Source organism: Tasmannia lanceolata, unplaced genomic scaffold, assembly GCF_043159265.1.
Source record: "Tasmannia lanceolata isolate RefF3 unplaced genomic scaffold, GAP_Taslan_0.1 ptg000003l, whole genome shotgun sequence".
Classification (NCBI taxonomy): Eukaryota; Viridiplantae; Streptophyta; class Magnoliopsida; order Canellales; family Winteraceae; genus Tasmannia; species Tasmannia lanceolata.
The window spans coordinates 58,329,567-58,345,793 of record NW_027518680.1 but is presented as its reverse complement, the minus strand read 5'-3'; the positions used below and the strand labels follow the sequence as shown (position 1 = coordinate 58,345,793).

The window sequence follows — 16,227 nt, the reverse complement described above, 5'->3', positions numbered from 1 at the left end:
AAACAAATAGAAAGCAGCAAGTAGTTGATTCAGCAGCAAAGAGCAATAGGTAAAGAGCCAATAACAAAGCAAACAATTAGATCATTGGAATGTCAAACCCAGCAAAATCATATTGGATACTCCAATCAGCCTTTAAACCAACTCAGATCTTCACTATTAATCCTGGCCTAATCTTAGCCCTTAAGTGTAAAAGGCTTTCCCAAATAGATGAATTTCTAAAACAGAAACATCAACTGAAACAGTTAAAGAACCAAACTCATCTCGCCTTTTTCCTAGGTAGGGCCACTCAAAAGTGAAAAAACAACTTAAAAGAACCCTAAAGATTAATTAAAGATCGCATATATTTTCTTCGTTTACTCTGGGCCCTAAAGATTAATTAAAGATCACACCGATTTTTTTCATTGTACTCTCAAAACAGAAAATCTGGCAAACTCTATAGAAATAGCTGTTTTAGCTTTTGGTATGATCATTAATGCAACCTATAGACATGTCAAAAGATATACTCTAGTGTGAAATTATGCCTTTTAAAAATGCATTATCTTCATCCTTTGTTCAACTCATGGTTTTAAATTTCGGCCTAACTATGTCGATCTCTATTGTTCCCGAAGGGATTTCCACTTGGATTCGGAAAGTTACCATAGGATTTCGTTAATATTTCAGTGAAATATGTGAACCATGCAACTTTTGAAAAAAGCAAAGTTTCTGTCGAATTGTCGACATTTCGACCAAAAACCTGACAAAAATCAACTCTATTGCAGAAAATAAAAGAACGACGAGATTCCTTTAAGATATTTCTATAAAAACAACAAAAAATTAAAAGAAAACCAATAGTGAAGAATCTTACATGGATTTCAGCCGTAATTTCGTACCGAAATGTTTCCGTCATTTTACAAATTTTTTGTCAAAATTTCGTACAGAACCCGAAATATTCCCGTAACCGAAATTTAAAACCCTGGTACAGCTTAGGATTTCAAATGGAGAAAAGAACATGAACTTGGGTTTGAAAAAATGTACAGATGAAGTCCCCTACCCTTGAAAACAAATACTTGGGGCAGGCAACCATGCTAAGTTTATGAGTTTGCAATCCAAGCCCATGAGTACTTTTTCCTTGCGTATTTTCTCAGGTTCGTTTCATGTTCCTTCTACTTGAGTTGGAGCCATATAATTGTTAAAGAACAGCATGCCTAATAACCAATGGTCTATCTGGAGTTTAATCAAACAGTTGGCTTTCCCCCTTCTCCGACATTCTCTTTAAATAAAGAAAAGAGCCTACACGTTCCTCAACGTTGTTATATAATCTAAAAAGTCAGATCTCTATATCACTCTGGCAGATCCATCTCCTCATCGAGATATTTATTATAATCAGGATCATTAAAAACTGCTACCAACTCGTGATCGCTTATTGGATCTTGATCTGGGGCTCAAGATCATTTCTATTTTTGATTTGTGACTTAAGACAGTTTTGAAACTCTATCTCTTCTACTGGCTCATCAGGTGGACCACAGAATTGAGGCGGTTTTCGGGTTCTTGAGAACAATAGTCAGCATCTTTCTCTAGGATCTGCTGTCCACAGTTATCCAATCTAATTGTTGTTTGAAGCCTTGCATCTCTTCTTCTCTATGGGCTTCATTATCCGAAATGTCCATTGCATCTGGTCTTCCATTTCGAAAAGGCCAAGAGCAACTTTTGTAAAACAAGAAAAGAACAGAAAAAGAATGCCAAAAGCAACAAAATAACGTCTTTTATACTCCAATCAATCTAAAACCTACTTTGATAGTTATCGTCGATCCTAGACTTATCTCAGTCCGTAGCCAAGTGCTTGAAAGACTTTTCTTATAATTTGTCGACTTCTAGAACAAAACTAGCAACTATATAGCCAAAATCCATCTTTCGAGATAGGGCCCGCTAAAACCAAGTTGAGCAAAAAATTAACAAAGAATTGTCAAAACAAAAATCTCTAGTTGAACTTGGGCTACTTTTTGAGGCCTTCAAGAAAAAATACTTGAGAATCCATAGAAATAACTGTTGTTCTTTCATCCTCCAAACAAGCTATATATCTTTCCAAACAGGTGTTTGGGGTTTAAAGTTATGAACTTTGGAAGGTCAAGATGGCCAGGCTTGGCGGAACTTGGTCTTTTTATTGCATCACTTGGATCCCCTTGTTCTTTATGATCCATCCTTTGCGGCTCAGGGAGTCTTTCTGCTATTGGATTTTAATCTTAGCTCTAACTTTGGTCCATTTACATATGCGCAGTATTTTTTCTTTTTTGTTTACGTTTTTTTCCATCTATATCTGACTTTTTTGCATCCTATTCATGATCTTATGCATCTTGTTACATGTCCAGCGACTGCAACTTTTAAGAATCCAGAAACTTGCATAACTGTTGATGGCCATCAGAAATTCATTTTTGATCATAGGCTGTTGATTGTGGAAGCCTGTTCGCAGGATCCAAATAATTGCTCTTAGTTAATAATTTCAGATGGCTCTTTATATTGGAGTGACTGCCCAAGCTCAATAATGAATCTAGTTGTTTTCAATTTCTGCTTGTAGTATTTTTGATACAATCATTAACTGGTATTCCATCCCATTTTATCTTGTATAATTCATTTTGGGTTCATTTCCACCAATTCAATTCCACATTTCTTATAAGTGTGCCAGTCTTGCTTTGGAAGTAGAGGTGTAGCTTCCTGGATGCAGAACGTATAGAGGGAAGCACATTAATCTTCAACTATGCAAAAATCCACCCAATTTTACTTCCCCCATGATATGTAACATGCGATATATTCACGCCGGTCTAGGATTACCAATACTTGAACTACCAAAATTTAATTTGACGACATTAAGAGGAAGCTCCCAATGAACTACCCTTTAACAAGTACCTCCCATTGTCTTCGCAACAGTTGATACTCGAAAGTGTTTGCCAAAGAGGAAGCTCCCAATGAACTATCCTTCAATTGCTAAACGAACATGACTATTAACAAGTACCTCCCATGATCTTCGCAACAGTTGATACTCCAAAATGTTTGCCAAAGCTCGTCCAAAATGTTGCACACATGATCAAATTCTCTAATTTTTTTCTTTCCTAATAGACCATAGAGTTGCCACCAAGCTCAACTTTCAAAGAACTAGCTAGAACTAGAAGAAGGAAAAATGGCAGTCTTTAAGAATGCTCAAATTGATCCAGGCATTAGTCAAAGAGGAGAAAAAATAAGCCCAAAATGCGAAGGGACAGTGCAACGACTGGTGTATTTTGTGATCCACTACCAATTTTTTTTCTAGATCCACAATCCAACAAATAGCAATTATAGATGTGCATCTTGACATTCAAGCATCTTTAAATAGGAAAATTCATTGCAAGCAAAGTGCTTTATCTACAATGGGGGCTCTTGCTAGTCTAAGATGTGACTCTTTTTGCTAAATCTACATGGAATGCTACAGGTTCATCTTTAGATAGGGTCTACCACCTTGTCCCCTACGCAACAACTTGTAAAGATCTAACAATTTTTCCTCGGGGGTTTTTGGATGTAGGTAGTAAAATTATTTCGGATGAACTAGATGTTCCTAGCAATAGATGATGTTTCGGGTGGCTTGGCGACACTCATATTCTTTATTATTTCGTCTTTTTTCCATCCGGATGGCTCAGCTTGGTGCAACCGCTCTAACACTAAATGTGCTGGTGCAGGGGACTCGTGTGCAGGACCGTCTATAGATCTGCCCTCACACACTCACCGGTCCCTACCTTTGGACTGCATTCCTTTCACCCATGCAAATATGTAAATTGATTTCCCTTGAATTTTTTCCCCCAAGAAGTTTATTCCCCTTAATTTGAGATCCCCTTGAAATTGATTGCTATGTAGCCAAACAATCCCCCAATCTGTTTGGGATGTAGGGGTGTTTTTGATCTATTAGAGGGGGGTTGAAAGGGTTGTATAGTACAAGAGGGCATACTTTTGTGAGCAGTTATCCCTCATACCACATTATGTGGATTATGGATGGAGAGGGCCAACATAATATTAAGAGATGAAGTAGCATTGCTGTGGAAGTTTAAGAGGGCAAAAAACTTCAGCCAATGGAGAATGGAGACATGAATTTTTGGCATTTAACAATGGGATCTGCATCAGAACTTGAATGTGATGGTGAGAATAAAGTGAATAACTAAGTGGAAAGCATATGAGATGTTTCCATACATCACGAAGACAAAGCTGTTGTAGCTTTCATGGGACCTCTAGGATTTCAAAGATTCAACCAAGCCAAGGCTAGAACACTTTTAGAAGTTCAAACTTCGCTAAAAATTTTGCTGGCAGGCTAGTGGTTGAAGGGCGTTTAACTATATATCTTCCCTTGTAAGTCGAAGAGAAGTTATGGTTCATGGAATCTAACCTTTACAATTAATGAGGTTTTAGACTTTCATAGAGATATACTTATTTTTTATCTATGCATATTTTGCATGAGCCATAAATTCTACCCACAACATGAATTTTGTGAATTGGTACACTGAGTACATAAATGACCCTCTTCTTCTCATGGGTCCTTACGTCTACGTTGGCTACATATTTCACAAGAACATAGTACCTCGTTTATTCATCTAATGATCACTTTGAAAGACTGGTTTGAATCTTGGGGTTCTTAATTTATTTTCTCTTCTCATCTTGTCTCTGTGATTATGTCTCATTTGGTGCATGGGAAATTGAAACACAGATAGGATTTGCAGGTTGTGAATGCATGCTTCACAATTGTGAATAACCATATGATGTTTCTAATTTTGGTGACAATTGGATCCAGAAATTTTTTCAAGAATCATGATGGTTTCTCCAGAACATGGGATTCATCCTACTTTTTTCACTCCATTGTATAACATTGGCAATGCTTCTAGGAATCTGTGGATATTTTTTTTACAGAAAATCGTTTCCAAATTCAAGTTAAAATCAGATCACTAAAATTCCATGTCACATTTGATCTATGCATACCTATCGAACAATCGAATATCAAACATACCTCCTTGTTGATTGTTCTCAGGAATTTAAATTTCTGGATTAATTTGAATAAAGGTAATTTGTATTCACCATTAGTACTGCATACTCATTACCAGATCAATTTTTTCATTGCCTTTGCTGTCGGCCTTTTGACCATTCACTCGACCAATTCATTTGATTGTTGAGAATTTGCCATCATCTTGACATGAGTATTCCGCTCCATCAGCCTTTTTGACCATTCATCTTGTGGAAGACAGCTTATCAAATCCATTATCGTTCCATCCCAGCTCTTAGGTTTTTGATCTTGTCCGCTTGAAAATTCCATCACAGGCTGCTGCACGTGCATATCGAGTTGGTTCCAACCCAGATTTTCTGCTCAGTGGTAAATGGCATCCTATTGTAGATTGGGCTGAACAGGAACCTGAAATTGATCCAGAAGAAATGGCTAAGGTAGAAGCTTTTTGGCTAGGTTTTCCACTTTGAAGTATGGATTTGCATAAGAATAATTAATTGTTACTCAGTATTTAAGTCATTTCATTTTGATCTTTGTTCATTTGCCGAACTCCAGATTAAAATAGCATTTGTTGGAAGCCTTCCTGCAAATGCTGATGAAGAGTATCTGAAGAAGTTGTTTGAACCATTTGGAAAGGTGTGTATAATGGTTAAAGAAATTCTTGACTTCGGCTTATGCAATGTCATTTCGGAAATTTTATTGTTCATAAATTTTTCCCTTTCAGTTAGAAAGAGTGGCACTATCCAGGAAGAGCCACTTTCCAGTTGGGTTTGTTCACTTCTCTAAACGCTCAGTAAGTTTTTGGTTTCTGTTTTCATTTGTTTCTGGAATATCTTGTAAATGAATATCTTTCGCTGAATTTGTTCTTTATTATTGACTAAAGCACTATGGTCTTTGGCCTTAGTCTTGCATATTATGGTCACCGTGATTTAATAGTTTAGCACCGGTAAAATTTCAAAGTCTGGTTATTATTATGGTTAATTGAATAGGCCAAAAAGCTCTCGTCAGCCAATTAAAAAGGAAAAGACAATGTGTCATTATCAAAACATGGTATTGCAAATATCAGTAGCCTTTATAAATAAATGGTCTCATACAAGGTGCTGTGTCTGAGTTTGTCTGACATCTCTGATTCTATTCAAGTACTGACTATCTTTTTTCTATGATAATATTATGGCCAGCTAAAAATTCCATGCTCGCTTGTAGTTAACAGTTTCTGCCATTCAAAAAAATTTAGTTAATAGTTTCTTTAATAATGTTTTTTTGTATAATTCTCATGTTTGGTATATTTTTTTAATCTTTTTTTTTCGTAGGAACTAGACAATGCAATCAAAGAAATGGATGGGAAAACAGTCCAGGGGCCAGAAAGAGGTCCAAAATTTAAGATTCAGGCATGGATCTAAATCTCACTAGTAGCCTCAATTTATCTGCTTTTGGAGTTGTGCTCTTTAATGTTAGCAGGTTTGTTTAAACCAAGGATTTAAATTTCAGTTTTGGACATAGCCGAAACCAAAATTTCGGCCGAAATTTGGTAAAAAAAAAGCAAATTTCATTAATGTACTGAAAATTCGGCCGAAATTACCGAAATTTTGGAAAAAAAACTTTAAAAAACACTTTCCCGAAATTTTCGCCAAAATTGAAATTTCCGAAATTTCGGACTCTGGCTGAAATTTCGGATTTTGGTGATTTCGGTTTCGGTGCCAGTTCCCAACCGAAATCTGAAATTTCGGTATTTCGGTCAAAATTTAAAACCATGTTTGAACCAGTTATTGGACTTCCTTCCTCCTTGAGAATTGTATTGTTTTTTAGTTTTGTTGTTTTTGATTTCTTGTAATTTTGTTTGGGGTCCATCTCGGCCCTCTTCCTCTTCAATGAATTCATCCTGCTATTTATAAAAAAAAAAAAACAGTTCCTTCTCTGATTTTTATTCATGAAATAATTAGATGAACATTTATGTGTCAATAGGTATCAATTGCAAGGCCTGTTGAAAAAGATAGGAAGCGGGCTCGTGATGAATCTCAAGACAAACCATACTTGGATCGTCATGCCTGTGATTCTTCAGAAGATCATAAATCAAAGGCTACACGACTGAAAACTTCATTGGAGGTTGTTTTTTGTGGAACTGGTTTTATACTTTCTTTTGGTCATACATAGCAATGTAGATGCCATGGTGTCAGCTTTTCTAGGACTTGAGATTTGGTTGAATTAGAACACTTAAAACTGTAAAGTTGGCTACATAATTGCAAACTAAAAACAGTCTGCACTAAAACATAATTGGTTTTGGTGTTACTTCTAAAAAATATTGAATAGCACTAGTTATGTACCAAGCAAGAACTGTGGAAACTCAATTACCAAATATTGAATAGCACTAGTTATGAACCAAGCAAGAACTGTGGAAACTCAAATCGGTTTTCAACTTGGTAGATATTATATGGTTAAAATTGCAACTATTTAGGCTATCGATAATATGCATATTTGTGATCACATAAAAAGACGAAACTATAGAAAAAAAATCAGGATGAGGGGTTTTATCGGTTGCTTTTATCGAGGTGGAGAGCTACTGATGGAGGCTGCTGCTTGGGGCTGTGGGTGTTGACCTTAGAAAAGTGCATGAAATGTAGAATTTGTTAGTAAATTGGTTTTGACATTGAAGGTCAAAATGGAATGGGTTTATCCCTAGGAGTTGGGATTGATCCTGGGGAAGTATGTCTTTAGCTTGCTTTTTCAATAGTGTTGTTGAGGTAATTGGGCTCTAGATGGTATAGCTTATAGAGTCGTGGTTTTAAATTTCGGCCGAAATACCGAAACCAAAACCACGAAAATCCGAAATTTCGGTCATTTTGGCCAAATTTTCAGAAAAAAATTAAAAAGTTATATTTTTTGAAAATTTCGGCTTAAATTTTGGTAATTTAAGCTGAAATTTCGGCACATTAATGAAATTTGCTTTTTTTTTTCCCATCGAATTTAGGTTAGGTCCGAAACACCGAAACCGAAATTTTAAACCCTGTATAGAGTTTACCCGCGAGGGCTCTTTGAGAGTTGCAACAAGGATGAAGTGATGATGGCTGAATGGAAGTTTCTTATGAACTTTTTCTAAGCATATGGAAGAGAGCTTCTTGTAAAGATGTCAAAAATGGATCTCTTGGCAATGGAGGATAGAAGTGCTATATCCTGGAAGCAGTTGGGGAGTTCTAGTTGGCTATTTATGCCCCTGTTGGAACAAGCCAATTGGGTACATAAAGTAAGTTGAGACTTAGGGTGGCCTTATAGTCATTTCAGTGAAATGGAATTCAGCCCATGTCATCCCTTCAAACAAATGTGGTACAGAACTTGGGGCATTGAGACCTTGCTAGCCTTGGGAGAATATTTAGGTTTGTTTTGACAGATTGATCACGCCTCCTCTAATGCTTCCTTCTTGGAGGACCTATGTTTTCCAATGAACATTTAAGTTAAATGGAAGATGGGAGGACCTGTGTCACTGATGTGTGGGAGAAGACCAAGGTGGTAACAATGGTTGGGATCAAGCTGGTGAGGATGTTGGGTCAAGCAACTGTGATCGAAGAGAGCGGATGGTTAGGGGCCCTAACATGACTTGCAACGAGCTCGAGCTTTCAGTTTGGCATTGTGGAAAAGGGATGGGGAAATGTTGGGTGAAGAAGTGCAATAGCTTCTGTTGGTGGGAAGAGATCAAGCGTATGAAGGTAAGTAGACCCCATCATTGTAGAAGGAGCATGGGTCGTGGGACATGTGGGTCTACGAACATGGGATGTGGAGTTGGTTTACACCTAAGGTTTAAAATTTTTGTTTCGGAATGCGTTTCGGTGCTCCCCGAAACTGAAATTTTTGCCGAAATTTCGAAATCTCGTTCGAAATTTGACGAAATCAATAAAAGGTAATATTTATCTCGCCTGAAATTTCGGTAATTTCGCCCGAAATTTCAGGGAAATATTAAATAAAGAATAGAAGACAATTTTTAACATTATCTCCCTGAAATTTCGGAATTTCGGTCCGAAATTTCAGGAAAACGTAATTTCGAAATTTCGGTTGAAAAAAAGTAACGTTTCGGTAGCCACTGAAACCCAAAATTTCGGTCGAAATTTAAAACCTTGGTTACACCTGAAAGTCCTTATTTAAGTGAAATTATGAGTGGGACAATAGCTTTGAGCATGTGTAGGGTAGGATGGCAAGGGAGTTATCAAGTAAAGGACACACATAGGATGAGTGAGGGTCTGAGGGATTGGTTTGTAAAATCAAATCTATATTTATAAGTTGGGATTTGGTTAGTAAGGAGTATAGTTGGGTGGGACAACAAACCTTCATAAACGGGAGAAGTTGTGGATGATAATACTAGATTGATCAATGCAGTATCATGACGGTCATATCCTACGAAAGGCAACTGAAGTTAAACTTAGACTTCGGCCCATTGGGAAATCTGGTGTCTCTGATACACTATCATTTGGGATAAATGGTACGGATGTGTTTCTGGGTAGTTTAGTTAGGATGAAGAGGGCTTGACAGCGCCTCTTTCTTGTTTCACTGTCAAAGTCTTGGCTCGCTCTTTCCGCTCGCTGGTCTCTCCTAATTGTATGGCTACAAAGAGTTCTATTTTGTCCTTATTTCATGTGCTTTTCATGGTGGTTGGCAAAGCCTCCCTTTAACGACTCTCGCACGCAAGAGAGAAGTATAAGTTAGTGAAGTGAGGGCCTACGGACAGAACGGAACAACTAGCTGGTAGCTATCTAGCTTGGATGGTTCTGTCTGATGAGGCCATGGCTAGCTGTGGCACTATAGCAGCGGGCTAGCTGGGCTTGAATGGGACTGGTTCTCGACCTCGATCCCCAACACGCTCTAATTTCTTCTTTTGAAATTTCTAATTGAATGCGGATACTCATAAGAATGGTAAGAGGGTGGCACATCAATTAGCTAAACTATCCATTTCATCATCAGGGATGGGGACCCTCATGGAGATCGCTCCCTCGCTCGTGTACTTGAGTCCGCTCTATTCGATACTGCTTTCTTTACTCGGCTTGTCTAATGGTCCCGTTGCATATGGACTCAACTCGCACTAGTGAGGCTGTGCTATGCACATATCCGAAGAGAGGGGCTAATCAACGAATCCCTAGTGGACAATGTGAGAAAGCCTCAATTGTACCTGAGTTTAAGGTGCCCTTAAAGGGGTTGGTGCGCACCGTTCGCTTTTGTGGCTAGACCACTGACTTTGCCACTAGGCCTTCGTCAACCCGTTCACCACTGTCCAATTCATCATCTACTTGTCAACGAAGTCCTCACCGCCAATCAATGGTATACCCAGCAGCAAACAATTGATCTATCCCTTTGATATCTTAGTTCATATTTGGTGGAGACTACGCATGGCTAGAAGGACATGGCTAGAAGGTTAGATTGCCAGCTACGCATTCTCTCATTGTCAATACAATGGGCTAGTGTCTTGCAAGAATTCAAAAGGAGTTGGGGAGAACTCAATAAGAAGTTCGTAGAACGAGATCGTTTAAGAAGAACCTCGCAGATCAGGGTGAGCCCCAGATGAACACTTCCTCCTTCAGGTTTCCTTAAGTTGAACTTTGGTGGTTTCAGGCTTCCAGCTTGGGGAATCCTGGGCCAGCAGGCATTGGTGGCTTCCTTTGTGAGCATAAGGGGACCACAAAGTGCGCCTTCTTGGGTCTTTGGGGTGCACCAAGGTTGCCAGGGCGGGAAGCGAAGGCTCTCAGGAAGGCGGGAAGCGTGAAGGGTAGAAGAATTGTTTTTAATGGTTAAATATTTAAAAACAAAATAGAAAATAAAAAAATTACTAAAAAAGAAGCGTGAAGGGTCGGAGAATTTTTTTAATACTTAAATATTTAAAAAAATTAAATAATAAGAAATTACTAAAAAAATAAGAAACAATTATAGGGAAGTGATAAATGCGCCCCTATTCATTACAATGGACACCCGACTGTAGTGTATCTGTGACGGCAGAGGAGCTTATGTACTTCACATGGGAAGGATTCAACCGACCTGATTGCCACGTACGCTGCAGATGGTGTCCCAAGTAATCAAAAGGGGCGCATTTATCATTTCCCATAATTATATGAACCAAATATTAAAAAAAAACACTTTTTATTAAAAGATCCAACATTTACTCAAAGGAAAATCACTATCAGAAATGCCTTTGTTGACCAGTCTGTTGACCATTGCGTTATCCAGTGCTTGGCAAGATGAAAAAAATTTAGAGACCAAATTATGAGATTTTTTTACCAGACTTTTGAGATTTAATAATGTTTGGATATGATATAATTTAAAAAAAATTTAAATTGAGAAAATACCCCATCGTTTGGAAGTTAAGATTTTGACTTGACCCTTTTTCGAATTTTGTACTAGAACTGGAAAGTTGACTTTTTATCCTTTTAGATTTTGGTCTTGAAACTATTTTTAGTAGATTCATTTTTTTTTTTTGAGGGGGGGGGTATTGGGTATTCCCTTATTCACATGTAAATCTTAAGTACATTTACTAACCAGTGCGTTGACCAGTCCCTTATTTACATGCTTCTATGGACTTCCTAGCTAAAGAGTGTATTAGTCAGCCTTCGCATGTTATATCGTAGTAGTAAACCCTATAGTTCTTCGTCTTCGGGTCTATCTCATACCATTTTATGTTCTTTTTTCTATAAAAGAAAAGTGAATTGGCATTGACACTATACATTTATGCATTTTCCACTGTCAGGTTTTGTTATTTGCTTTTACCTGTTCATATTTAGTTCAAACTGTCGTAGATGTCTTGCATAATTTGAGGCACAAACTGAAAACACATTGAGAGGCACAATCAGTTGATTTCTTTTACATCGCCAGAAATGTGCTTCCATGTGTTCCTGTTAGCCAATGCTATGGAGAAATGCAACATTTTTGCTTTGTCTGACGCATTAAGTTCATTTAACGTTCTTAAGAAGAACCTGATCCAGGCATTGGTCACTGATATTAACCATAGTGGGGCATTTTTTTTTGTCAACAATAAATAACAATAACAAACAAAACAATGTTTGATAAGCTTGGTTGGTCTTGTATATTGCATGTCCTATCTCTGTACTAAATCTTATAATGTGGATGTTTTGCTGTGTATTGTATATTGGACTGTAAATCTGCGACAGTTATTTCATTTATATGAGTGTTGCTTTGTGGTATATAGGCACCCATTGCTGTTGATCCATATGAAAAGGCTGTTGTTTCATTACCCTCAGAAGTTACAGAGCGTCTACTTCGGATATTTCGTATGCGTATAGCTACTCGATATGATGTAAGTGGTTTCTCAGCTATGTCACAAATGTCTCCGATATTTTGAAAACATTGTGTTCATAGTTGTCAAACCATGACTCGACTCGTGATTCGATTTCTTAATTTTATGACTTTGACTAACTCAACTCGTGACTCATAAGAGTTTTTGACAAGAACAGAAATTTAGTTGAAAAAATATAATTATATATCAAAAGATGAAGCATGCAAAAAATATAACCCAATAGCACATAGATAAAGCACTAACCAAAAAATATAAATAACTATATGCTTGTAACTTGCATGTACAAAAATAATTAAGTTCTGGCTAGAACTTAATCATGGGGAAAAACCCTTCCTTGCTTTAGATTTGTATCCACCTATGATTAATGGTATGGTTGGAAGGAGATTTGTGGTGGTTCAGGCCAAGAACCAAGATTGTCCAAGGCTGGGAGCCTCCCGCAAATTGTTTTTTAAAGCTAAACTTTGACGGGTCTAGCATGGGGAAGCCTGGTCCTGTCGGAATTGGGGGAGTCTTGAGGGATGAATTTGGAGCTATAAATTGGGCTGTTAAGGGTCCCATTGGAGCAGACGTTAATGAAGCTGAAGTGCATGCTATCTCCCAAGTAATAAGGTATCTTGAGAATGAAGATTTGAACAAGGAATAAGGGTCCCATTTGCCTCTTTCTTCGATGAGATCCAAGACAAGGTGGGGGATGGATTGATTTCTTTCCATCCTGTTAGGCGGTCAACTAATGGTGTGGCGGACAGTTTAGTTAGAGTTGGTGTCTCTAGGGAGAGAGTTGAGCTAGTTGACTTCGTTCCTCCTTGACCCTTACAGTGGAGCCTGTTCTTCTCTTTCTTTTTTCTTTTTTATGTCTCTTTATTTGTGTGGACCTCCTTGGTCTTTTTTTCACATTTAATGCAATTGCCTACCATTCAAAAATAAGAATTAATTTCTAAGTTCCAACTTCCAAGTTTTCAACCATCAAAACAAGAAAGCCCAGGCCCAGCGACTCGACTTGACTCGTAAGAATCTTAGTTTTTTTATTCGACTTGTAGGGACCCGTAAGAGTCTTCAACAGAGGCGAGTCACCTATGCGACTCGACTCAACTCGAGAGTTGACTTGTACGACTCGTAAGAGTTTTACAACTATGATCGTGTTTTTGTTGCGACATTTTGATAAACCGACAAAATCCCGAAACAATCCCGAGATTTTAAAAATATAGCGATATTTTCATTTTTGTCATAAAATATCGCGATACTAATCATCATGATGTTATCCTGATATTTTATGATAATTTTATTTTATACTTTTTCTTATATATATATATATATATATATATATATAGAGAGAGAGAGAGAGAGAGAGAGAGAGAGAGAGAAAACGATTCCTACACATATGTGTAGAGAGTTCTCTACACACTAGCTTAAAATACAGTGGGGGCCCACATTGTTTGGGTGATCCAAGCCATCCATTTTAAAGGCCCTCTCATAGATAGGGTGTCTACAAAAAATCAGATCCATAGGATCATCCCAACCCTACGATTTGTGGAGGTAAAATGGATGTCTTTAAACCTTTACAAATTAGTCTATTTTTTGCCTCCACAGTTCGAATGGTTAGGATGATCCTATGGATCTGATTTTTTGTGAACACCCTATCTATGTGAGGGCCTTAAAAATGAATGGTTTGGATCACCCAAATAATGTCGCCCCCACTGTATTTTAAGCTAGTGTGTAGATAAGTTATCTACACATATGTGTAGGAACCGTTTTCTCATATATATATATATATTGTTTTTTTGAATAGAATAGAGTTCCTGAAGGTGCCCTCATATAGCTTATATGAGGTGGCTCTCACAAAACTTAAGAGGCTCACATTGTTAGGATGATCCGAAGCATTCATTTGAAAGGCCCCATCATAGATAGGGTGTGTACAAAAAATCAGCTCCTTTGGATCATCCTAACCCCTCCAAAAGTGGGGGCAAAAATGGATAGACACGTTTTGTCCACAAATCTGCCCATTTTTCCCCCTACTGTTGGAGGGGTTAGTATGATCCAATGGAGCTGATTTTTTGTACACAACCTATCTATGATGGGGCCTTTCAAATGAATGCTTCGGATCATCCTAACAATGTGAGCCCCTTATGTTTTGTGAGAGCCACCTCATATAAGCTTATATGAGGGCACCCTCAAAAACTCTATTCTCTTTTTTGAAATGGATTATATATATATATATATATATATATATATATATATATAGAGAGAGAGAGAGAGAGAGGAAAGTGTTCCTAAGCTATAGCTTAGATAAGCTTATCTAAGCTATAGCTCAAAAACACATGTGGCCCCACATTTTTTTGGGGATCCAAAGCATTCATTTGGAAGGCCCTTCCATGGATAGGATGCAGTGTTGCATGGATTCAGATTCGCGTGTTGGGATCCGACACGGATTCGAGGTGTCGGATTCGACAAACCCCCAAAAGTAGGATTCGGATTCGGTAATTTTTAAATAAAATAAAATTTTAAAATTTAAAGTTTATACATATATATATATATATATATATATATATATATATATATATATATATATATATATAGAGAGGAAAGTGTTTCTACTCGGCCGAGTAGAAAAGCTTATCTACTCCTCCCTTTAAAAAGTACAGTGGGCCCACACATTGTGGATGATCCAAAGCATTCATTTGATAGGTCTTAACATAGATAGGGTGTGCCCAAAAAATCAGCACCAAAGGGTCATCCTAGCCCTTCGTTTTGTTGGGCCTTGTAGAAACAGAATGGACGCACTGTGTAAGATGCGTAAGATGCGTCCATTCTGTTTCTACAAGGCCCAACAAAATGAAGGGCTAGGATGACCCTTTGGTGCTGATTTTTTGGGCACACCCTATCTATGATAAGACCTATCAAATGAATGCTTTGGATCATCCACAATGTGTGGGCCCACTGTACTTTTTAAAGGGAGGAGTAGATAAGCTTTTCTACTCGGCCGAGTAGAAACACTTTCCTCATATATATATATATATATGAGGAAAGTGTTGGTGAGCTTAAGCTCACCAAACTTATGGTGAGCTTAAGCGCCCAATCACATTGGGGCCTACTTTGTTAGGATGATCCAAAGCATTCATTTGAGATGCCCTATCATAGATGGGGTGTGTACCAAAAATCAGCTCCATAGGATCATCCTAACCCATCCATTTGTGGAGGTCAAAATGGACAGACATTATTTGTCCACAAATCTGCCCATTTTTGTCCTCCACAAATGGAGGGGTTAGGATGATCCTGTGGAGCTGATTTTTGGTACACACCCTATCTATGATAGGGCCTTGCAAATGAATGGTTTGGATCACCACAGAAAATGTGGGACCCATGTGATTGGGGCGCTTAAGCTCACCATAAGTTTGGTGAGCTTAAGCTCACCAACACTTTCCTTATATATATATATATATATATATATATATATATATATATATATATATATATATATATATATATATATATATTGTGTGTGTGTGTGTCTATGCATATATATTCATGAAAATTTTGAGGGTAGAGGGTTGAGGCGAGTTTTGTATTAAGAGAGTTGAAGGAGGAAAGGGGTCGATGTTCGAGGATCGAGGCACTAGGGTTTTTATTAAAAGAGTATGGGTTGTGCTTTCATATAAAAAAAAAAGTTAAGAAGAAAATACGTTTAAAGGACCATTTCAAAAACAAACAAAAAAATCTTTAAAGGGAAAATATACAGGATTCGCATTTCAAAAGAGACAACGATGAATCGGATTCGCCGAAAAAAACAGGATTCATGCGGGACATGGCTACGACAAGAATCCGGGTGTCTCCCACTTGAATCCATGTCCGATTCGGATGCGGAGACGTGTCGACACAGATTCGGCACAGGGAGGCAAAGAATCCATGCAACATAGATAGGGTGTGTACCAAAAATCAGCCCTATAGGATCATCCTAACCCTG

The 16,227-nt window shown here is 37.8% G+C and overlaps 1 protein-coding gene across 2 annotated transcripts in view; it reads left to right on the top strand.

Moving 5' to 3' along the window:
• LOC143856833 (uncharacterized) overlaps nt 1–16,227 on the top strand; it is a 40,202-nt gene that overhangs the window by 17,270 nt on the left and 6,705 nt on the right. The window contains exons 9-14 of one of the 2 annotated variants that reach the window (XM_077367132.1): nt 5,305–5,424; nt 5,543–5,623; nt 5,712–5,780; nt 6,298–6,375; nt 6,950–7,090; nt 12,162–12,269. In XM_077367132.1, coding sequence (XP_077223247.1) covers nt 5,305–5,424; nt 5,543–5,623; nt 5,712–5,780; nt 6,298–6,375; nt 6,950–7,090; nt 12,162–12,269 — 597 coding nt within the window. The remainder of the gene's footprint in view (nt 1–5,304; nt 5,425–5,542; nt 5,624–5,711; nt 5,781–6,297; nt 6,376–6,949; nt 7,091–12,161; nt 12,270–16,227) is intronic. The other variant, XM_077367134.1, reaches the window with a different exon arrangement.